This window comes from Vidua macroura, chromosome 3, assembly GCF_024509145.1.
Source record: "Vidua macroura isolate BioBank_ID:100142 chromosome 3, ASM2450914v1, whole genome shotgun sequence".
Taxonomy (NCBI): domain Eukaryota; kingdom Metazoa; phylum Chordata; class Aves; order Passeriformes; family Viduidae; genus Vidua; species Vidua macroura.
This window is the reverse complement of record NC_071573.1, coordinates 36,464,361-36,489,319: the sequence shown is the minus strand read 5'-3', so window position 1 is coordinate 36,489,319 and position 24,959 is coordinate 36,464,361. Positions and strand designations below refer to the sequence as shown.

The following is a 24,959-nucleotide window of genomic DNA, read 5'->3' as shown; positions in this document are numbered from 1 at the left end:
TTGCAAATAAAAGTTAAGTCATTCCCCAGGATCTGCAGTAATCATAGAGGACGAATTTCATCTCATAGAGCATAAATATACCAAATACAGCAGTTCATAGTCCAAAATATTCCAGGGATACGAACCTCCAGGAAAGTTAAACAATATATAGAAAGTTGGTTTGTACTTTGCTGAGTTCCTAAGTCACTTACTTCACAAGCTGCCTGACTGTTATTAAACTGTTTTGTTAACAGTTCAATCCACTGAAGCATTGTAGGCTGTGAAAAGAAACACAGGAAAAACTGTAACTTTAAATAATGAATTCCAGCATAATCTTTGAACATTTCTAAATGGTTCAGTAAAGCACAAAATCTTAAGAATTATAAACAATAAACAATTTATGAATTAATAGTACATTGCACCTACAGATAAATACCAGTCCATACATTTTAACATACACATTATATTCCATTGTGCAGTGCTCACTATAAATGTGGTAAATGACATTTTAAACATGAACTTAGCATCATATATAGTGATTTTACAGCTCAAACTCCCACTTTTAAAATGGAAAGTACAGATCTGCTTTTCACTAGATTCATGCAGCTACTTAATGAGAATTTACAAGTAAATCGAATACCTTTTCCTTTGAATGAATAAATGTCTCTAGTACAAAGGAAGTGCTTAACTGGAAAAAAAAATGGCACCATTAATTTAGAATGCATGAATTAAAATGCCAACAAGGAAATAGTTAAGAGAAGATGAGATTCTTTGGAAATCCTTACCTTTGCTGTCATCAGAGAAACCGCTTTTGGATCTGGTAGTGTACTTGGGATGCTACTACACAACTGCCACATAAACCTAGAGTCAGTAATTTTATTTGTTAATTAAAATAAATAATGATAATCTACAAGAAGAACAGAAGCGTTAATATTACATTTTAAAAGAAAAACTTACCCAAAATATGTATGTTCAAAAATGTTCTTGTCTTGAAGGAACTGCATGTTATCATGCCATATCCACTGAAGAAAAAATGCTACCATCAGATACAAGAAAGCAATTTATTTCACTACTTAAGCATGACTTTTAAAATATTTAAATGATTCCAAGAATAAAAAACACAGAATTTTTCTGTAGGAGAAACTCTTTCTGAAAGCACTTTCTTTAGTTTAAAGAACTGGCTCAAAGCTGTTTCATTCATATTATGGTGAATATTGGTTGTGCCTGCCATAGGACGGCAGAACAGAGCTTCAAATTTTCTCCTCTTTCTGTGGCGTCATTTTTGCAACTTAATTATTCAGAGTTTTGGGCTAAAATTTTGAGAACAACAAATTTAAATAGAATCACAGCTGAAGTCTAACCCAAAGCTTGATGAGCTCTGAGAACTTCTGATAAATTCCTAAAGAGTAAGATTTGAATCTCCATCATTAAACCAGAACAGGATTTCATGCCATGTCCCCTGCTCCTCTCTCTAAAGTGATGTTTTTGATCACATCAATTCATAGTGATTTTCACAGCAATATAGTTTAAACATTTAACTCTGATAAAAATCTATTAATATTTTTAAGACCAAGAAGGTTAAAAGCATGATCTGATTTGCTGGCTAGGAATGAAGAGACACTTTCAATTAAGAACCTAAAATGTGGCAGATGCTGAAGCAACACTTCTGGCCAGAGGGAGCAGGGACATTAAATTTTCCAGGTGGCAAAAAGGGATTTATCCCATAAACAGGATAGAATGAGAAAACATCTAAAATTCACATAAAATGTAAATCCTAATTCCTTTCCTATCCCATGACCATCTCCTAAGGAAGACAGTGAAATGAAAGGACCGCCACCTTAGTGATTTAAATTATTTTTGCTTTCCTAGGTTTATTCAGATTTCTGATGTGTTTAGGGCCTCCTACAGTGTTTTAAATCGGTGTTAAAACAAATCAACTTGTACCTCCAGCAATTCTGAGGAAACATCAAATTTGTAGTCTTTGCCATTTTCCTCCTCTGGCTCCATCCGTTTATAAAACAGCATGTAAGCACTGTGTGTCTTGGAGAAAAAAAAAAAAAAAAACATCTGTATAATTTTTGCTTTGAGAGAGAAATCATGAAATCAGAAATATAATCATACAACAAGGGTCTGGAAGAGAAATACCTTTTCAAAGGAGAAGTCCATAAACTTATCAGTAACAGAATCGTAAGTTTTTGTCTGTCAAGAAGAAAGCAAAACCATTAATTACAAGCTTTTTAACACTTTCATGTCTAACAGTTTGTGACAGTTCACTTGCACATTTATTTCATGATATTTATGAGGGTTGCTGACAATTTAGTTCTTGCTCAAAGCAGTCTTGTTTCATTTTTTCTTCTCTGACCTCTTCTGAATTTTCAAAGCCACTATGCAATACTCTACTTCCATCCCAAGCAATTTCCTGGCTCATCCATCTCACTGACACCTCTTCTTTAGAGGCATCTAAAGGTATTTTATCTATGTGCCAAACAAAGGAATTTTTTGGTTTTATTTCAGCATATTGTCTTTCCCAGACATGAGAAGTAGTCTTATGCCCAGGACTGCTTTAGTAAGATACTGTGTTATCTATAATGTGCTTTATATCATGTACACAGCTATAAACAATGATCAATTCAGGCACAACCTGAGAACATTTGAGTGTTGTTTGTATTAATAATGTGTAAAAATATTCCAACTGATGTCACAGACAACAATACAAAACATAGACAAAGATCAAAATGCCCCTTTTTTCCCCAGAATACACCTAAGCTTGAAGTAATGATTCCTTCATCAATGGCCTGAGCTAAGCAGCCACCCCAAACAAGGATTCCAAAATTAGCTCAGACTCACTTTTTTTATACCTGAAGAAATGGTATGATAAAAACCAGATTTAGTAAAGAAATACCTCTTGTTTGGAGAGACACTTCACTAATTAACTTTGCTTCATTAGTAATACCTGTACTGTACTTCTGACAGCTTCCTTTTAAAGCCTCATACAAAGACCTGGGTTGTAACAGATACTGGAAGAGTTGAACAGGACAAAAATTCAGGTCAGAACTTACAGTCATTTCTCCACCAAAACATTCGGAAGCGAGCTGGGCAGAATCAAAGGGTTTAACTTCAGCATCATTGAAAAGGTACCTGCAAGGCAGGAGAAGGCTTTGAAACAACTGCTGCTCATCTCTAGGGGCAAATAAAGTCTCATGAGCACCTCCAATGATTCCTCAGATTGAAATATTCCTGTTCATTTCTAATGTCTTGTTTAGATCCCAGCAAATGAAAATCTGGTCCCAAAGTGACTTTCTTCCAGTAACATCAAACAAGGAGGCACTGCTAGGATCCCCAGTGGAGCAGGGATTAGGTCATGAGCTGGTTCTGTTTCAGAAATGCTCTTGCTACTCTAGAGAACAGGAAGAGAGGAAACCTTGTTTCCTATGCCAGGGCTCCAGTGAGAAATGGAGATACCACATCCAAAAACAGCAGGCAGAGTGTTCCCTGCTTTCTTCTGTCTCCCAGGAGGACCCTCCTCCTTCCCATGCCCATGTCCCTCCCCTTTCCCAAATTCTCCATCCAGAAATGTAGCTGGATCCTCATCCAAGGTACCGAGCAGATTTCAGGAAGGACAATCTAGGAAATCTTTTGTACTGCAATAATTCAAATCTAGTCCCAGCAGGAAGCAATCCCTGGCTGTGGTGAGGCCAGCACAGCATTCCCTGCCACCCCTGTGTCCAGGGGACCACAAAACTCTCCTGGCTACTCATCTGTAGGCCAATAAATTAATATCCTTAGAATTATAAAATTCCAACATCCTGCGCTTTCCAGAGGAACCTACGGGATGTATTCCCTATATAACTGCACCTAACAAAGCCAACAAGCTTTAGTTATTAAAAATATGGAAATATAAATGGCACAGCTCACCACTTGTTGTTTTTGTAAGCATGAGGATTGACAATGTCCCTGATAAAACTGTAGTAATGCCCCCCATCTGCTGTTCCTGTGTGAACTGTGACACCAATCAGGTCATACTCATAACTCTCAGTTTCCTTCAGATATCCACCATCTTCCTTAAAACCTGAAAGAATTCAATACCATATTTAATCAGTTATTTCCTAAGCACCCAAACTTCAACATTAGCAACAAACTGTATGTAATTATTTGCAATTCCTCTCATACTTTACAAAAAAAATGTAAGATTAATTCAAATTAAACAGTATCTGAAACCAAAAATTGGCCATTTTTTTAAAGTGAAATACAGTGTGTGACTTTTTGGGAATATAGGTTGATTAAAGCTATGTTTGATTTTATTTGCTTCTGTTCTGTATACAGGAAGTGAATACACAAATAAATACACAGTGGATAAGACAAACAGAATGCCAAAGCTTGCTGAATCCATTTTAGGAGCAAACCTTCTTTCCTGTCGTTTTTTCCCATGAGGAAATCTTCAGTGTAGGGTGTCATATCCAAACGTAAAGGGAATGAAAAATGGGTATTGACTTTCTCCTTCATCATGGTCACCATATTAAATGTATATCTCATGGTGTTGAAGCTTAAGATACGAGGTAGTTTCTTAAAACATGCCCTGAAGGATCACAAATAAACATGATTTACAAAAGCTTAGGAGGGTGAATTGTATTTTCAGAGAGATTTTAAACATTTATTTCAAGTGGAACACTGGAGATCTGTTGCTAAGACATAAATATAAAATTCAGCTCCTACAGTGCCCCAGAGCAGGGCAGACTGACTGGCAGCAGGAAGGTCACATTTAGCCCATTAAACAATTCTGTTTAAGCTGTCATTGTACCTTGGAGGAAACAGTAATTTACTCATATGGCGGGAACCAGCTTTCTAAAACAGTATCACAAAATAAGCTATGAATGAATTCAACAATGCAAATCCCCTCACTGCAGGGAGTTACCATCTTCCAAAAGATAAAGGCAGAACATCTCCTGCATAAAAACTCATAAAATTTGCAATAATGATTTTCAAGTAAGTTACTCTCTTACCCATGTTATTTAAAACAACAAGGTTTTCCAACTCTAACAAAGAAATTTCTTAGCTGCAATACCAAGACAACATGAAATTTTAATTTATTTTGTCTTTATGAGCAGACTTTGCAAAACATGGAAATATTTTTAAAGCTACAGATTTTAATTAAGAAATTCAGGGTGACATGAAACCTAAGCAATTCTCCTACATAATGAGTAACCAATCAACCTCTGAAAGCATTTAGTATTTTAAACCCAGGACTAATGCTTCCAAAGGTACTAATTTATGGTTTTTTTTAATTAAAAAAGGTCATGAACATTTTCCTGTGTCTTTTGCTAAGATACTTTGGATTCTCTGTTCTGGAAATTTGATTTCCTTCTAATTTCTGGTTTGCACAGGGATCCTTGTGGGCCTACATGATATAAACTGAATGAAAGAGCAGTCCTGTTACATCTAGAGGATTACTGTTATTCCAAATGGAATTTCAGGGATTTACTAAAAAGAAACATTAGGAATATTTATTTCTTCTTGGCCACACCTTTTCTCAGCCCGCACTTTCTTCCCACAGTGAGAACACGTGTACATGTTGTCACCTTCCAAGGTATCTTTAATAGTTACTTCATCAAGAGATTCCTACATGGAAAAAACAGAAAAGGAGGTTACATTTATCTTGGATATTTATATCTTGTGCTTACATGGCCTGATTTCCAAACCCCTCCCTTTCAATCTTACTTTGAGTTTAATTAACATTTCCGTAAGTTATGAAAATAAAGCCCCAAAATTTTTCACAGAAGACCACACATCTGAACTGAGAGAAGAATTTGACAGGAAAACCAGTTCCTAACCCAGAATTAGGAATATAATTAGGAATATATTAGGAAAATACAGAATTAAGGAACTAACTCATAAAAATGGTACTCAATATTCCAAGCTGTCTCAAGGAATTCAAATCCATTAAATTCAAATTTCAACTGTGGGAATAATGGTTGTTTAAAAAGCTTGAAAACGTAGAATTATGCTGGTGTAAGCTTTAAATTAATTTCATAAGCAGCAGTATTTGCAAATGTTAAATCTTTTGATATTTACAGTTCTCATATAAAATGACCACAGCATGTTTAAAACAAGTAAATACGGATTACTGACTGTAAAACAACAGTCAATGACTACTGTTGGCTCCAGCAGATTGCACACAGCAGAGAAAAGATGAAACTAAATGACCTCACAATATCAACCTCAAAACACCCCAAAGCTGGAGTGCAGATAAGAAGAATTGAAATCTTCAAGTGTGTGGCAGTGTTTTATGCCCTTTGTAACTGAGATCTGAGATTCATCTCAGCCTGGCATTACTTACATAAATATTCTTCATATCTGCCACCTGGCACCTCACTGTGTAGAACTCCTCAGCTGTCTGACTCACGTGCTCACAGTCCTGAACAAATGCAAGAGAAAAGCAATGAAATCACTTTTTTTGAGAAGTTAGGAAGTAATTATCTTTAAAAGATCAGGCTAGAGAAGGAGCGCTTACCAAGGAAACAACGTTGTTTGTGATAACACCTCCAAACAAACTTTTCACTGTGTTTTTCTGTGAATGAATGAATGAATAAATTCTGTCAAGGAAATCTGAGCAAATCCCTAAGTTCTCAAGCTCCCTTTTGCTCCCTCTTCATAACTCACCAGTTCTGGAGACATTTCCTCTATTTTTGTTATTAGGTCAGTGAAGAACTCAGTCATGTCTTTCTGCTCTCCAGTGTTCAAGGGCTGCTTATCCATGGTGTAGGTTTTACAGAAAGGCCTTGGGTTATAGGCCTTACATTCACTTTCCTTTGATAAAAGATAACAAACAAAACCAAATCAACCCAAATCTTTTTGTTTTCAAGTTACACAGATGTACCACACACACGTATATTAATATCTGTTTTCAAAAAGACATCTTTTACATACAATATGCTTATTAGGCAGGATAATTTCCTAAATGTTTAAGTGTTTCTGCTGAAATGCAAAGCAGTTTTTAACTAATTGATAACCATTATCACAATACCAGTGAGTAAAATACCATTAGTAAAAAAGTATTAAAATATTTAGGAAATACTTCATTAAATGAATCATTAAAATAAAATATCTTGGCTGACGATGTGACACGTGCACTTTCTGCATATCTGTTCAGACACAAAATAAAATGTGAGCACATCAGCTTGTATTTATGTATTTCTGGACACGGCTGACTTAAATCTTGCCAAGTGCTCAATTCTCATTCAGACTCCTCTATGTTTTCATCTAGTTTTCAACAGGATGTGTTTAGCCAGAGAAAAGAATGTGCAGTATAAAGCAATTCTTTAGAATACATCCCCATTCCACTGCCTTGCACACTGGGAATGCAGGACTCACTCTGCTCTCCTTTAAGGATGTATAGCAAGACAGTACCCCCTGTAAATACTGCCTTTTTTAGAAAAAAGTCTTTCTTCAAGATTTAAATAATGGTAAGTCTTGCTATGACTTTCTGTTCCTATATTATTTTCTTCTGAAGTATAAATTAATAATTTCTATGAATCATGGCAGGCATTAAAAGTCAAGACTCTTTTCTCCATCTGTCTTTGAAGTGGTTGTGAATTTCTTACACAAAACCAGTGTCAAGACATTCAACTCTCCTCAGGTTTTTTTCATTATTTCGGAATTGTTTCAGTGTTTTAACAGCATTGAACACCTGGGAACTGCTTTAATTTTGTTTGGTCCTGGAATCTCAAAATTTTGCTGTATTTCAATGGATTAATGTTTAAATATTGGAGCAAGGAAAATGCAATGAATAAGAAGAATGTATTTCATTTTATCACCAGGGAAACTCACCTGCCCAACACCTCTGTAATTCATTGATTCACCTGAACTATGTACAAAGAATCTCTAAAATAGAACACTTCCTAAAAGACCCTCTTTCACACCTACCATTAGGTATGTAAACATCTTCTGGAGTTCCAGCAGAGTGGTCTTGTGTTTCATATCTTCTGAATACTAACAGAAATTAATAAAAGAAGACTTGATCTTTTTGCTTATTACTTTCCAAAACTATACATTAAAAAGATGTAACATCCAAATAAAAACCCAAGTACTTTATTATGGACCACTAAAAAAAATAATTGTGTACAGGAACACGCTGTCTATTATCTTCTATTTAGAATTTTTATACTTATTTTACACTTTTTTTGGCATGTCAACATTAAACCTGAAAATAAAATAACTCTACTTTCTAAAAATTTATTGCAGGTAGGAGCTTTTGGGGAAGTATTACAAAGTATTAGTGGTTTTGAAATAGTTTTTTTTAATTCACAGATGTTGTGAGGGCTCTGAACAGCCCTTTCTATAATGCATTTCCTGTGCAGACCGGCAGCTTCTCTTATTAAGCTTTTTATTTGCATTTATAAATGGCGAATCCAGAAATTACATGACAAGTACCAGCAATGAAAAATAACAGAAAATGATGAGGTCACTGGCAATTGGGGTGCTTCACACATTCTATCTGCCCTGCTGATGTCAGGGACCAAAATGACACTTTCTCTCTTACAGTAAAGAGAGAAAAGTGATAATATTGCATCTCTGGAAGTCAACCAAAGTATGGTAATTTACAGGACCTGCTGTACTTCTGGCAGCACGAGATAACATGTTCTGGGACTTTACAGTAATGAAAAAACATTTGTTAACAAAATGACAATCAGCAGTTAAGAAACAATAGACAATTTACATAAACCCAAATCTGAATCAAGCTATTTGAAAGCAACAGAAATATGACTTTTAGAACATTTTATTTCACTGCCACCTTAAGAACCTACCACAACTAATATTTAAGAAAAAAATCTCTTCACTTTTAGACATCAACAAAAGCATCCAACTACACAAAAAGCAAACTAAACCCTGAAGAAACACTCTTTATCTGGATGTAAGTCTTAGAAGGAAATATGTATTTTTTCAGTATTTGCATTGATTCTGAATGTAAATTTCTATCCAAGCCCCACACTCACCTTTGCAGTGAAAATTGCTTGTCTGGCCTCTGGGATCATGTACAGCTGCTGAATAGTGGAGGCCAGGTAACACGTGGCTCCAAGGTTGGTTAAACCCACAAACCTGCACTCAGCACGAACATCATCATGGGGCCAATAATCCCACTTGTAAGGTGCATGGGAAGCTGTGAAAAGCAGCAATCACACAGGCAGGAAAAGAGTGAATTCAGAGTGTAATTTGCAAAAACAGAAATACAATGAAAAGCTGGATGTTCACACTAATAAAATGTCACTGGTTATGCACTGTACATTTACAGGCACAAGCCAGACTGTGCCTGATCTTTAGGAAAATGGATTATATATTTCTCAGGAAAATCTTTAAAACCTCCTGCAACATCACTTTGGGCTGCAAGGGGCTGGCTGTGAAGCCAAATGTCAAGTGAATCTGACTGAAAAAGCCATTTTCTTTTCCTCTAAGCTTTCCATTCCTCTGAATTTCATACCAGATGTAGCAATGGATTTCTTACACAGGGAGGCACCAGACAAGCTTGGCAGGGTTGAGTAACTCTCTCATGAGCCTTTTTCTGATATGGCTGCCAAGAAATCAGAAGAATGGGAAAGTTCTTCTCATCTGCCAGTCAGGAAGATAGTAACCAGCTTAGACAATCTTCCTTGGAATCCAAGAAGTTGGACACAAACCCTTGCAATGCATCCAACTTTGCTATTCATCCCCAAAGATGTGATTCTCTGAAAACACAGTGTGTCCCACTAATAATTCAGTACCTCTACTGAAGTATATATTCAAATAAAGAGGAAAAAAATTCCCTCAAAAAAGGATTTATTTTACAATCCATAAAAGCTATGTGGGGTTCAAGACTTAAACTTTAAATGCTTAATTATTTTGTCACAGATGAAAGACTTATTAGGGATTCTTCTCACTCCACACTATCAGACAGAAATTCAGGAAACTATTTGGCATCCTCACATCTTCAGAGACCAGACACTCAAGATTTTCTGTTGCACAACAAATAATAGTTGTAATCTTCATTTTGGCATTGGCACCAAAACAACTATTAGCCCTGAAGCTCCAAGGAGGGAAGAAAAGAGGTTTAATTCTCCTGTTTCAACAAACCTCAGTGCTGTGACCTCAGGTTACCTGGGCTGGTCAGCCAGTTGAAACAAAGCTCTCCTGCACATTTCACCTCCTAAAGGAGGTCATTAGCCTGGCAGAATAATCCAAAATTCCCTCCCCTAACTGCAATCCCTAAATGACAGCATCCTAATTCACCCTTTCTGAGGTAAGGACTCAGCATCTCTCCCTGTCTAGAGCTCATCAAGCTGTAATTGCAAAGCAATCAGTTGACTCCTCTGTACTTCACAGAGCAGCTGGGAGGATCTTCCACCTCCTTCCATCTGACAAAGAGCATTCAGGAATTTGACAAGGACTTTCTCAGGATGACCTTGTGTTCCCCACCCTGGGATTTTTTAAGTGACTGACTTCATTTGTGTAATAAAATTTTTCCCTCTCCATATGGATCTTAGCTAGAAAGGCAAATTTGAGGCTTGTTGATGTCTATCTTCCTTATTTCTCACTGTTGTTATAGAAACCAGCTTTTTCTCAGGAAGAGATGGGGAAACTTGAAACCCAACTTGCCATGTTCACATTCTATTTTAAGCAAACTAAAGCTGAAGTTTTTCCTCTCAGAATGACCATGCATTTCTTTATATTCCACCTTCTGATGATGCTCCTGCTCCATTGATAACACCAGACATGATCTTTAACTTGCTGGAAAGTGAAGTACCTACTCTTGAACTGAAGGGTTCTATCAGTCCTTAAGGAAGCAAAACTCCAAAATACTGCAAGAAATTTTATGAACAACTGACGATACCTAAATCCACTCTTCAGGGAAATCCACCTGAATGAATTGGGAGCCCTCCCTGTCAAGAAAACACATTTAAAACCAAAGACAGGATGGAAATTTCTAATATTTCCCTTAATGTTTCTCCTAAGAAGGATGGAGGGCTAGGCCTAAGACTAAGATTTTTGAAGACTAGTAAGATTACAGAGATAACAAAGTGGAAAAGCCCAGTTTCAATAATCTTTGGATCACAACAATGGAATAACAAGCCATTAAACAAATGAGGTATCACAAGTGCTATGTTGGGTGCACATCACAGAGACAACAGCACTGTGCCAGCTGTAATAAAATTAACATTCATGCAAGTGAGAAATGCTGGGTATGCAGCAGGAGCACAGAGCAGATGGCTCTGGAGAACTTGGGATGAACAAACAATCTAGGGAAGAGTGTTTGGAAGAAAGTAACAACTGTGGTAATGTTACAGAAAACATCAACAGAGAGGAATTACTGAGATTTGGAGTGAGGAAAACACTGATTGTTAAAAACAAATGATTGCACCTGGAGATATAGAGACAACCTCAGCAGCAGATAACGTGCTCATAGCAAACAAAAATATCCAGTATTTTCATAAAATATATTCTTCATAATATTTCTTCTGAGCACAGGAGACCTTAGAAGGCCCCAGGCATAAGATAATAGAACACAAAGCATTATTATGATCAGATTTCTCTTTTACTTGCTGAATTGTAAGGCACTAAAATCAATTCCACAGATTATAATAAATTACAGAACCTTAGGTTAGAGAAATTTTAACTGGGTATGTGAACGAGATCTAGCAAGCCAGAAATGCATAATGAGGATTTGTAAACCAAAGATAAAATATTAACTATCTTGAAATTTTAGTGATTTCCATATTATACATAGGAACTGTGGTTCCAAAAGGCAGGAAGCATGGAAGCCAAGAGGCACAGCAAAACTGCTTTATACAGATATCTGGGTACAGACTGAAGTCAGTTACAATGATACCAGCGGCTCTGAAAACATGACAGGGCTGCTCAGAACTCCAGTACCTCCATGTGGTTTCTACACTTTGGTTTATATATAAATATCCCATGGTTCATGTCAGAAAGGAAAAAGGGAAATTAAAATCCAGCACAAGAGGATGAAACATGTAAAATCCAGTGTTACCTGTGTGTTCATGTCATTTAACAGGACCACACACTCTAAATAATAATATGTAAGAATAGGTGATATGGAAATTATTTTGGAATTTAATTTGTTAAGTGAGCTAAAGATGCCAACATTTGTGTGACACTACTCCAGGTGATCGGGGATAAACAGCAGAGCTATGAAGTCGAATTCCCAGAGCACTGTTAGTGGCCAGTAACACTCCAAAGGTTCTTACACTGCATGTGCTGTGCCATGACCCAGTTGTGGAGCAGCCTGTAGTTTTCCACAGAGCCTTTCACCATTTCCACCAGCAAGTCATAAGCAGCAGCCCTGGAGGAGTGGGACTTGCACTTTGGCTGTTGTCTGTCCTTCAGACTGGGCAGCAAGAACAGGAGATTGAAGATGTCCCTCAGAAACTCCTGGAAAATAGTTAAATTGGCACAATGAGCAGATTGAATGTATTCTTAAAACATGAATCATATATGAACAATTTTCTAGGAACTTCTGTAGACTTTCTGGACCTCTGTCATGCAGAACTTTCTGACTTGAATACAAGTTCTGAATCACAAATTTCAACAACTTATACTGTGTGAAGTGCACTGTAACCATATTATAGTCTAAAGAGGAACATACCAATTGGAAAAGAATCACAAAATATGACTGGTTTTAGGATTGATAACTTGACAAACCAGACATGAATTTTCAGTAACTTTTAGGACTAGTTTCTCAAGCTTTCTTAAGTTTTCTATAAATCCAAGCTACATAATCTGACCTTTGCATACATCTATTTTAATTTCCACATCCTCCTCCACACTGCACTCTGTGAATTGAATTCTTACTCGAATTTAATTTGCAAGCTCTCCCTAAGTTAAACACACTTATCCAGCAGAACAACAGAAGCAGTCTTTTAAAATACTGTCAGCAATGTCACATTTGGACAATCAAATTACCTTCAGGGCCATTTTATGGCAACAGAATAAACAGACAAGATATAAACAACATCATTAGACACCAGGGCCTACTCTTCAGCTAAAAATAGTAAGTTCTGTAGAGTCTACAGAAAAAAACACCAATCTGAAGTTGTTTTTACACACGATTTGCTTTTTTTTAAAGACAATGCAGTTCTCAAAGATAAAAGCTTTTTAGCAACTTCCCCTGCCTCACCACTTTCCCACTCTACAAGCACAGGTGGAGTGTAATAATCTTGTAACAGATCTCTGCCACTGCACAGGTGTGGAGCTTAAATGTTACTTTTAGATCAGACTGCCCAGGATCTGGTCAAAATCATCTATTGTTAAGGACTTAAACCAGCTAATGCTGATCAATAGAAAAAACATTTAAAGACAATAAATGAAAATAAATAAAACTTCAGGGATGGAAGAATTCTATCCTGGAATTACACAAAAAGGGAAGGAACTGTATATGCTACTTGTTAATAAAGGAATATGTGTGGGTTTGTCCATCATCCTAAGGCTAGAAATATGACAAACTTTCATGTATTGAGCCCTGCAATCAAAATGTAGTATCTCTCAGTGGTCTTGCAGTGTCCTTCTCACCTGGCCTTCCCGAGAGAATTTGAAAGGCGGTTTGTGCTTAATAACACTGGTTGCAAGGCGAAGCAGTCCTGTGAGCCCATCATCCTCTATGTTCCCATCCTGATGGTCAAGGATTTCCCTGCTGGATATGCACATAGAGGGAGAGAAGAAATATCACAGCTCTGCCCCACTAACAATAACCCAATGCAAACTCCAAAGGGAATTCCTGGGGCAAAGCTCACCTCCGAATGCAGTCAGCAAGGTGTCTCGCCAGTGCATCTAAATCAAGCAGGGTTGTCTGATTCAAAATAAAGAAAATGGAATACAAATGGGAAAGAATTATGGACTTCTTTTGGAAGAAATGTTATTACTGCACACAGAAAAACAGAGATAATTAAAACTCATTTTCAGGCATGCTCTAAGGTAAGTTTTCTGACTTATGCTAAGTGGCTGTTAACTGAATTTAACTCTTTCAGCTTTAATCAAATACTTGATTGGAAGTCCTCCTTGGAACACACTGGAATTATCAACAGTGTAATTATCACAGATAATTACACTATTCCGATGTCTGTGACCTTCAACTAAGTTCACCTTATGTGTTATAACAACCCCCCTTTCGTGACCCTACAGAATCACTACCTGAAGCTCCCAAGAGCTACTAAGTACACATCAGAGTAAACTGGGAGATGGAAAACATCCAAGAGCTGCTCACAGCAGTCCATCAGAGCTTAAGAAAAAAATGTCAGAAGTGACCAATTAAAAGCAATGAACACTGGTATGAATGCAAGGGAAACCTACCTGACTTGCATCTTTGACATGAATGTTATCAATCAGTTTGCACAGCAGCCAAAAATACTCTTTACAACCAGGTCGCAGCACAGTTTCCTCTTCATAATCCTCTATCTGTGGAAAGAAATTGCTTTCGTTCTAAAGTAGAAGACAAAATAACTGTCTTAAAAGAGCACAGTGAAGCCAGTAACTGTGTTACAGGAGAATTACTTTCTTCAAGCCTCTAAGGTAAGTATAAGAACAATGTATTTTACAAGGATTACAGTGTGTGCTCTGTTTTTCTTCTGCAAAATTTATTAATTTTCTTGAAAAAATGTCAGGATTATCTGCCAGACCCATAAAAGATTTGTAGAATAGTGTGGAGTTCAACCCACCCACTGCAAATCACAAAAATATTCAGGATTAGACTGGACAAAACATTAAAAACTTGGGCTGATTTCAATTAGGAAATACTTCTCTAATTTTAAATTCTCCTGAAAAACAGATAAATATTGCAAAATCTTCTGTAGATTGTTTTAATTCAACTCTTTTTTAAAATATCTGTGTACACAGACATTGAAATTTAAAAACAAGAGCATTTCCCAAAAGCTGTCCTGCATTTCTCCAGGCACAGCCAAGCAGTAAATTACTGCAGTGTCACAGTTTAACCATTTTTGTTAAGTTTCTGGAAACATCTAATTCAGAAGCCTTCATATCTCTGTGTATCTGAAACAGTATGTCAGACACCACAATGTGCTATTATATTCTAACCATTATATTATAATAATTTAATTTATTATATTAATTTTAATTTTTTTACTTTTTTATATTACTTTTAAATTTATCTTTGAGAAAGTCTTGTCAGTTCTTAAATTCTTACCCTAATTGGTTTCAGAGCTTGAGCATCAGGGAGAAATTTTAACAAGGTTGATGCAGCCAGCAGCAGAAAGGAGCGATTGATTGAGTCTCCCCCATCCAGGCCAGAGAGAGATAATTTGTACAAACCATTGCAGGACTCGTGGCGAACTGCAGTCTAGGAAAAACAATAAAATTACATGATTACACTCATTCTTTGGAAGTTTTTTTCTTTTGTATGTTTTTCTTTGATAGGTATATAAATTCCTCTCATAATATCTAAGAGGTTACGAGGGTTGCATGTGTCTTTCTAAAACAGGTATTACAAATAATGTGTATTTAAACTGCTAACAGAAAAATGTAAAATATACTAATTAATTAAAACATTAAAAACATTCTAATTAAAAACATTGTTTGTGCCCTGTGTCTCAAGTTATGTATTTTCTATGGGAATGATTACACTGACTAGAATAGAAAATATCACATCTGGCAAATCAAGGAAATCTATGTGAATCCTGAATTTACTGTTACTCTTGTGTAACTACTAATTAATTTAATTTCACTAGAAAAACTATTTTCTTCTTCCTTTTATTAAGAAAAATATCCACAGTGTAATCAAGCTTTGGAAGTTTGCACTCTCTCATTTCCAGGGATTTTAAATGGAGACAGCCTGTAAACTTCTTCTGTGCTTGAGTAATAAAACAACAGGTAAGAATTATCATATCATGTCCAACTTGCACCTTTAAGTGATCACCAGTAAATACAAAAAAATTCTACTGTGAATATAATTGATGCAATTTTTAAGCCTTTATTACAGGAGAAAAAATTACGTAAAGCTAGACCAAGCTTTGGTCATGACAAAGATTTTTGTATCAATTCTCATTCACCTCATTCTGTGATTCTAAGTATAGAAAAACAAATAGCAAAAAAAAAAATCTAATAATGTAAAAAACAAAATGGGGGAAGTTCATTTAAGCTAATTCAAGTCAGGTGGCATCACCCAGAAATTTCAACAAACTACCCCAAAATTTTAACAAATGACAATGAAAAAATGACCTTCAAACAGAAGCTAAGGAGAATGGTGAGAGTTTATAACCTGGTTTGCCACCGAGCACAGAGGTGCCACCTTCCAATGATCACTTCTTACCCAGCAGTGCAAGGAACTGAAGCAGATTTTGCCACTTTTAGCAGGAAAACACATGTCCTGGATTTAATGGCAACCCAAAGGCAATGACACCAATTAGGAATGTACCAAGCTTCCCACTACCATACCTCTGGAATAAGAAGGGTGAGTTTCTTGAGCCAGTCTTGCAAATGGTCACTGTCAGCCAGACTGGATTTCACCAAGGAGCAGCAGTGAGCCCAGCTCACCAAGAGCCACATGGAATAGTGAGTGACTGCAAGAGGAGGATAGAAACCCCACTGTAAGCAACAGCAAAGGCTTTTTGGGCAGAAGGGCTGCACAGCCCAAAGTGACATTTATTTCAGTCACAATAACAGGCAAGACAAAATCTCTCTTGGTACTAAGGATACAAAAAACCTCAGAGTTTTACCAATAAGCTGATTAAATACAGACCACTTTACTAATGATGACCATCCAATTAGATTAAATATTACCAGTGAGGGCCACAGTACTTTCCTAAATCTCTACTATTTGACCCATGAGCTGGTGCTTTGCATCACATCTTCACATTTATTTCCTGTTTTGTACTAATTTCTGCGGCCATGTTTGTGTTGCCTCAACCAAAACTTCCATTGCAATCATCTTGCAGCCCCCAAGTAACTCTGGAATTTCTTAGGTAGTGTCTTTGTAATGAAATTAGAATGAGAATTTTGGAGTGCTTCAGACTCCATCCAGTGTCAGCTTTCCTCTGGTAATAAGGCCAGCATGCTTCCAAGGACTGCACTTTCAAATATCCCATTTTTAAAGGAATTATCAACAGAGAAACCATTCCTCATCTTTCATTATTTAAGGAGAGAGACTGCTAGCAGCAAGAGCCCAAGCACAGACCTATCAAATGAATGGCAGCAATTTCTGGGGCCAATATCTACTGGGGTTTGTTCACAGCAAACAAGGCCTGAACACCCAATTATAGATGTGTCATGGGGTGTCCAGAACAGCTTTTTTATGGGATAGGACCCCACCTGTCTTGCCAATGAAGCTTTTCCTCTTGGCAGAATAAAGAAAGCTGCTCTTGGAATAAGGTCTAATATCAATTTTTCAGATGCAACAAGAGTTTATTCCTGGTAACCCCCTCATCTTCTACTTAACTTCCACCTGAATTTCCTATTTTCTTCTTTCATTTTGATAGGATCCTGCCTGCATACCTCTGCCATTGGTTATTAATGCAGGATAAAGTGCTGTATGGGATTTGTCTGAATTTGCTGTTCTCCTCATTGGTGCAACCTGAGCTGAAAATTCTCACATGGAATTTCTGCCACAAGCCCAATCAGAAATGTTTTGGCAAGAGGGAAGCAGCTGCTGCCCATGGAAAAACTCACTGAGCAGAAGATGCTTCCAACCACTGCCCCAGCTTCACTCCCAAAATAAAACTGGATTTTCCCCCTTCTTAGTCTTAGATAAAGTTTGGGGATGAGAGGTGGGAGCAGGAATGGGGGAAAATCCCAATGGGATTTAGCCTGGAAAGAGGATTGAGAAGATCTCAATGAGATATCAGCCAGAAACAGGAGCAGGAAAAATTCAGACAGGAATTCTCTGGGAAGTTTAATCGGGAGAAAACCCAGACTGTATTTCTCCTGGAATTAGGATTGAAGGAAATCTGGACTGGATTTCACCTGGAATTAGGATTGAAGGAAAACTGGACTGGGTTTCACCTGGAATGAGGACAGGAGGAAAATTGGATTGTATTTCTCCTGGAATTAGAACTGAAAGGAAAACTGGACTGGATTTCTCCTGGAATTAGGATTGAAGGAAAACTGGACTGGATTTCTCCTGGGAAATGGATCGGGGAATAACCATGACCAGATTTCACCCTGAATCCAGATCGGGGAGAAAACCCAGACTGGATTTCGCTCAGAAACCATGGATATTTCCTTGCAGTAAAATGATCTTCCAGCATTCTAATGGTGGAATAAATCAAAATAATAAATTATCATCAATTTGCCATCCCTATTATTAGCTCCTTACACAGCTGTTTTGCAGCACTGACCTTCATGCCTTGACCTGTGATCAGACTGAGCCTTCAACACCCTGATGGGAAGAAGAGAAAATAATTTGAATTTTATCACAGAACATAACAAATTATCACTCAGAAATACAAGTACACACAAGGCACAACACAATTACTCTTAAATAACCACTTGGAAAATCATTCATCTTAAAAGGGTTCATTGCTTGCAGTATTCAAAATTGTAATAACAATAATAAAACTATGAAAACCTTCAAGTCACCCCCATAAAGCTTTAGTGACTACAAGATTAAAAGCCAAGGAGAAGTACCCATAGCCCCTTCTTTATTTTATCCAAAACAGAGATGTCAGAGCTAAGAACTGACCCATACAGAGGAAATCTAGTTTTCTTCATAAAGAAACCACACTCTGAATAAACATTTGCAAACTCTATATGTTTATATTTATTTACCTCAATTTTTATTAATTACAATAAAAAGTTATGAAACCAAAAATATAGCATAGATACTTAAAAATTATTCCTGCAACTCAACTAGAGGTCAAAGTTAAGCACATTTGCAGACTGGAAATGTTCTAAATGTCCTTAACAATCTTTTAAAAACATGGTAAAACAACTATCCATCACTTGGAATCAATTTTACAACACCAATATAGCAAAAGCCTGACCTCCCCAGCCTCAGTCTGCCTCCACAATGCAGCCTTACACAGAATTGCTTTTCTCAGGTTAAAAAGGCAACAGGACCAAAATCTCCAATAGGTCAGATTTTGCCTTCAGTATCAGTAGGATGGGAAAAATAAGTCAAAACTGGCAGACAACTAAGCAACATGAAAGTGAATTTATTTTAATTTCTCCTTTACGCTGCCTTGAAATTGAGAATGCTCTGGAAAAAATGAAGTAGGGATTTTGGCATGAGAATTTATGTCATTTATAGTTTATACATCCATGCCTTACACCCTGACCACAGAGTTCTCACCCCTCTCCCCTCTGCCACTGCAGGAGGTGACTAAGAAAAGCAAGTCTACAGCCTCTGGAGCTCGATCTCTGATGTGGCTGTCAATGTGAGCACAGCTGAAGAGCCCTGGGGTCGTGAACGAAAGCAGCGATGAAAATGCGCACACTCTATCAGCTTTATCACAAAAATAAAAAGATATTGTACCTAGGTGCCAAGTTGTCATATGTATAAGCAACTGACATAAGTCGCTGAATCAAACTGGTTCCCTGGACAAGTACAAGAAACACCTTTAAAAATTGAAGTCAAAAAAAAAAAAAACAAAAAAAAAACAAGTTAATATAACAACAAGCTTTTTGATCTGTTTTTCAATTATACACACTGTGTGAATCTAAATAAACCCACCTGTGCAGAGGGAGGAAGGGCCAAAGGCAAATCACAGCATCTTCACATTAACAATTTATTGGTTTCATTAAAGCAGAGCTAAAATCCCATGTTTCACTGACTAAGTCTAGATGCTAAAATTTCATTCTCAAAAGAAGACAATTCAACTGAATAGGAAAATCAAGCATTTATCCAATCCTCTCAGTAAAAACACGGTATTTTTTTTTAAACCATAAACTACTCACAGCCTTTTAAAAACCTTAGGTTTGAGGAGACAGGGCTGAGGATGAGGTTGGACACCTAAATTTTGCCTGCCTCTGTGATCAACACATTTTATTGACTAACCACTCTCTTAAAATATTCATCTTTAGCAAATCTGACAGACAACACAGAATTTTAAAATCCAAGTCTGAAGAAAATCTTAAAATATTTAAATATCAAATATATGGCAATCAAAAATACTAATCAATTCACAACTAAAAATTTAAAACCAGTTAGAGAAAGCAACAGCACTGTTTACATGTTCAAAAATTTAATACATTTGGTTAAGTTCCCTGTATGAGAGTAGCCCTGGTTATTTAGGGATTTGTTTTGTCAAAAATGGCTGATATTTATAGAATAGTTAAGGTCTTTCCAGGTATAACAAAGGGGAAGTTTGGCTCCAGCTCAGAGTTCAGACCTCCACTTTTTGGCAGTCACAGCTGGTCCTGTGCCCAAGAAAGTCGATATACACCGAATGTTTCCCTGATGCCAAAATATCCCAAGTACTTGGCCTGCTCTAGGAAATCAGCATGCAGGAATCTGGCAGGAAGGTTTACAGCTGCAGGTAAGTTCACACTCACTCAGATATCCCTAATAATATTATTTTAGTGTTTACTAAAGGAATCCAACGTGGATTTAGCAAGGACATGGGCAGCTCATGTTATAAATACAGGTTAATAATAATATACTACTATACAAATGGACTGATCAATTTAGGAAACAAAATCTAAGAAACAGGGACAAAGCACTGGAGTTCTGAATTTCCATTTAATGTGTTCATCAATCACCAAAAGACACCTTTTGATTGCTAGGTTTAAAACTATTCAATTACTTTTCTAGAGAACAAGTAAGAGATCAATTATATTACTGAGATCAATTATATTACTGAGAAATTAGTACTACTAACTTTTCCACTACATGTTTTTATTACTAAAATAAGGACTTCCCATTTACTCTTTTAGAAAAGGAGTTGCTTCCTACAGCTCACAGAACCTCTGTGTGTCTCCTACCTCTGTCAGCCGAGGGATATGAAGGCCCTTGACGTGGTCACTTGTCGTCTTCCTGGATTTGCCCGGCCACGTCCTTTTCCTGTGGCTCTCTGCTACCCCAGACCAGGCAAAGACATCATGGTAAGCCAAATCCAGATCTGAGGGATCCACTGCAAACTGGCAGATCAGCTTCAGCAAGCAAGCAAGGCAGTCCAGCTGCCACTGGGAAGGGGAAGGAAAAGGAAACTTCAATTTTGAGGGATTTATTTTACACATAATTCAATGCCTGCTATGGAATTTGCAGCTGAAAACCTCAGCAAGGTATAAAGGAGAAAAAACTTGAATTTAGCTCAAACTAATGATAGAATAATGCAAAAGATGATTATAAGTCATCATTATATAACATGTTAATTACTGTAAAGCATCTTTATTAGCAGCACAGCCACCATGCTAATTGTCTCACTGACAGCAATGGAAAATGGTATTTCTTAGCCTCTTAGACAAGGGAAAGGTAATTAAGAGATTACTGCTTTTAACACAGACTACAATAAATAATTCTCCAAATAACAAACTTCCCTAAAATAAGCACAAAAAAAAGAGCAGAAATAAAACACTCCATTCTTGTTTGGCTACTTTTGATTTCTTTAAAGAAGTATGATCTGTTATAGTAATATCAATGCAGTTGCAATCATTCCTGAGTAAGGAACACAGGTTTTTTCCCTCTAAGGTTCCTTGAGCTACAATTTTAAGAATGGACAGCCCTCCCCAAAACCCACAGAAAAACAAGAAGGGTGGTTTTAAAACATAAAAAAGCAGAAGTATATGTATACTTTCTTTTTTTAAATAAGCTCTTCCAGGAATATAAAATATTCAAAAAAAGATGGTACTACATAGACTCTGGTGGTTTCAATCAGAGAATGAATCTATTTCGTAACAGAAAAATAACTGTAACAAAGGCTCAAAGTATTGTCTTTACAAATACCAGGAATGTTCTTCTGGAGAGAAAGAGTGACTGAACACCTACCACAGTCCATGATTCTTGTTCCTTAGGCTCTAGGATTCCAGAATTGAAAATTTCCAGTAACTGTTGGAGTCCTCCAGCAGCAACAAACTGTAATGTGAGAAAAAGCACAAAACAATGTGAGAAAAAGCAGATACAGAAATACCACTAAGATACCAATCTAAGCTTTAGAAATTAATAAATAAATTATAAACTATTCAACTGGATATTTTATGAAAGCAAAGGAAATAATTGTACATGGCTACCACAACTTTACAAGCCTGATAACACAAAAAAACTTGCAAATGTTATCCCTAAATTTGAATACTGTACGATAAACAAACCTTGCAGCTCCATGTGTTTTTACTGTTTTCTATTTGATCTTCACTTGAATCATCTGAGTCTGGGTAAAGATCACTGTAACTTCCCTAAAGATAAACAAGATGAACTGTAAAAACAGCTAAAGAATTATAGTATTATAAAATAAATCACCAATATATGCTTTGGTTCAGAGAAACACAGACATTATGTGCAAGAAAATTACCGTAGATTCACGTCTTATCCTCCTGTTGGGCTTTCCCAAAGCTTCAATAATCTCCAGTGCATACAAAAGTTTATGGGCACTTTTAATTCGCAGAAGTTCCTTCCAGCTAAAGCCATCATTACCCTTAAAAGGGAAAAAAAAAGAGTTAATACAATTATATGTAATGCTCATCTATCTAAAAATTCAGGGAGAGGATTTTTCAAGTGGCACGGACAAAGTATTTGGGGTTTCATTTCATCTGTTATCTGAAATTAGACAATTTCAAGCAGATTTCTATACATGATTAACAATCTAATGAAAAGGCAACATTACTATATGCTAAAATACACACAATTTTACATTAGAGGAAAGCAAACATCACACTGTAACTGCCACCAAAATTTGATGCACGTGTGCATGAAAAGCTGTAGTATCTAAAACCTGTTAGGATATAATTTCAACCGCTTTTAAAGTGGTTGAGTAATATTTTTATCTGTAGGACAAGAAATCAACTGTACTTCCAAGCAACCCATGCTATGAATTGAGGGAATAGAGTACAAAAGTATCACTGTCACAACAGCCACAGTGCTAAAAGCCAGGCTGCAGCTGAAGAAACTGCTCTTTCAATTCAAGTAAAAAGACTGTGGTCATTAGTACTGACTATTCTTTTAATTTATAAAATAAACTTTGAAAATAAATGATAAAAGCAAACTTTGGGAGCTAAGCTGACATCTCTCTTTAGTTTTAGATTTATTAGGTTTACTCTTGTCTCAGCACACTTAACAGATTTACTACATTACATTCCTATTTGAGGAAATTTCAGCTAAAGCACTGGATGCTAAAAACTGCAAGTATAATAAAGATAAACATATAAAATTTTGTTCACCTGCTCATCAGAAATATTCTGGAATGCCTGCAGCATATTAGGGCACGTTGGTAGGAGCATTAACAGTTCCCAGACACGTCTGGATAAGTTTTCTGCGTGGAGATGGAGCTCTTCACACCTTGCACTCTGACAAACCAAACCATAACCATTCTTATGGTGAACTTCTTTGAGAAAATGACATTTCAAAGCCCAAAAATGTATTTATTTGTAATTAAGAAGCTGTTTCCTATCTAATAACTAAATCTGTAATTAGGACATGACAATTGAGGTCTCAACTTGCAAGAAACTAAGTTACATGATCTTTAAATCATATCACATGTTTTGAAATATTTAAATGCAGATAAAACTTATAAATAAATTACAGGTTCAAATGTACTATATATTATTTAATTTCCCTCAAGCTAATGATGGCATACAAGATAAAGTTTGGGTTTTTGCAATAAGACTTTACATACCTTTCTTCAAGCCAATTCCCATTATGAGTCACCACATCTATTTAAATAATCAATATTGTTTCTTAAGAATTGCTTTATAGTTTCTACAATATTTAGAACATCCAAATGTATCAGGAAAATATTATTGCTAAGAACAAAGGAGAATTATGAAGATTTTACCACATGAATGAGCAGGGAATAAACATCTCTAGTAACTGAACAGAATAGAAAAAATAGGCTACACAGGAAAACCAGATCAAATGAAATAAGACTTAAATGTAATTGTTCTAATAAAATTACTCTAAATTACCTCACTATCTTCCATAGCCACTTCTCCAGAAGGAGGCTTAAAAGAGGCCAGCATCTCTAACAAATCAAACAGGGTGGTAAGATGAGGTTCTTGCAGGAGTAAAAGCATTGGAATGTTGTCCTTCTGAGGAGGAGGTAGGCAGGAAGCTGGGAGCTGGACACCTTCGCCTTTGCGTTCTCTCCTGGGGGCACCGAGGGACACAAACACCATCTGGAACAGACAGACAAGGAGCAGAGAGACAACTTTATGGCAAGCCATGGAATACTTTCACAAGGGTCAGAATTAAAAAATTGAAGACAAATTTTTGTTTTGTAGTCAAATCTTGGCTTTGCAGCATTTTCAGCAAGTGCCACAAAAGAAGTTTGCGTTTGCTTTCATTTAAGGCATTCATGGTGTAGCTGCACTTGATGCCTCAGGTTTTAGCTTTTATATTTTTCAGATTCTTGCTGCTTTAGTGTGTGGGTCTGGGTTTCATATTAAGGGACGGTGAGCTCTCTTCACAGAGCAGGGAGACAAAACAATTCCTTCTCTAGCTGGGGACCAAGGACAAATGATTCAAATCTCAAACCCAAGAGCATAAATGGCAGAATGAAGAGAGAAAAACAAGAAGGATGAGATTTAATGGGCTGGAGTTGTAATTGGAAAATTAACTCCAATATGCAAATGGACCAGAACTTAGAAAAGTGAGAGACCTTTGTGTCCAGTCATCCATTTCTGTGACCATTTTGGATTCACCTGGGGTGTAGCCCTGGCTGGACTCTTGTGCTGCCCAAAGTGGATCCACTGAGGAGATCCTTTTAAAAAATCCCTGCTTTATTCTTTAATTCTGTCCAGCCTCTGCTCTAGGTCAGCCTTCCCAAGGCATCACACTCCCAATTCTGTCCCTGAGGCTGGGGAGACTCCAGTCCTGAGCTGGTATCACCCCAGGGACTGATCAC

At 36.7% G+C, this 24,959-nt stretch overlaps 1 protein-coding gene across 8 annotated transcripts in view; it reads right to left on the bottom strand.

Annotated features, from left to right (window-relative positions):
- USP34 (ubiquitin specific peptidase 34) overlaps window positions 1–24,959 on the bottom strand; it is a 113,497-nt gene that overhangs the window by 26,593 nt on the left and 61,945 nt on the right. For 7 of the 8 annotated variants that reach the window (XR_008436571.1, XR_008436570.1, XR_008436575.1 and 4 more), the window contains 29 exons: window positions 24,022–24,231; window positions 23,278–23,403; window positions 22,413–22,535; window positions 22,213–22,296; window positions 21,893–21,979; window positions 20,890–21,090; window positions 19,442–19,524; window positions 18,306–18,346; window positions 16,408–16,532; window positions 15,161–15,313; window positions 14,311–14,415; window positions 13,755–13,810; window positions 13,534–13,654; window positions 12,213–12,396; window positions 8,970–9,133; window positions 7,900–7,965; window positions 6,637–6,783; window positions 6,488–6,544; window positions 6,314–6,391; window positions 5,501–5,595; window positions 4,383–4,555; window positions 3,895–4,048; window positions 3,039–3,117; window positions 2,125–2,178; window positions 1,924–2,019; window positions 937–1,001; window positions 765–840; window positions 620–667; window positions 192–257 (listed from right to left, as the gene is read on the bottom strand). Coding sequence is in view for 1 of the 8 variants with exons in the window: in XM_053974731.1 (XP_053830706.1) it covers window positions 192–257; window positions 620–667; window positions 765–840; window positions 937–1,001; window positions 1,924–2,019; window positions 2,125–2,178; window positions 3,039–3,117; window positions 3,895–4,048; window positions 4,383–4,555; window positions 5,501–5,595; window positions 6,314–6,391; window positions 6,488–6,544; window positions 6,637–6,783; window positions 7,900–7,965; window positions 8,970–9,133; window positions 12,213–12,396; window positions 13,534–13,654; window positions 13,755–13,810; window positions 14,311–14,415; window positions 15,161–15,313; window positions 16,408–16,532; window positions 18,306–18,346; window positions 19,442–19,524; window positions 20,890–21,090; window positions 21,893–21,979; window positions 22,213–22,296; window positions 22,413–22,535; window positions 23,278–23,403; window positions 24,022–24,231 (3,117 nt within the window). In the remaining 7 variants the exon portion in view is untranslated. The remainder of the gene's footprint in view (window positions 1–191; window positions 258–619; window positions 668–764; window positions 841–936; window positions 1,002–1,923; window positions 2,020–2,124; window positions 2,179–3,038; window positions 3,118–3,894; window positions 4,049–4,382; window positions 4,556–5,500; window positions 5,596–6,313; window positions 6,392–6,487; window positions 6,545–6,636; window positions 6,784–7,899; window positions 7,966–8,969; window positions 9,134–12,212; window positions 12,397–13,533; window positions 13,655–13,754; window positions 13,811–14,310; window positions 14,416–15,160; window positions 15,314–16,407; window positions 16,533–18,305; window positions 18,347–19,441; window positions 19,525–20,889; window positions 21,091–21,892; window positions 21,980–22,212; window positions 22,297–22,412; window positions 22,536–23,277; window positions 23,404–24,021; window positions 24,232–24,959) is intronic. The other variant, XR_008436573.1, reaches the window with a different exon arrangement.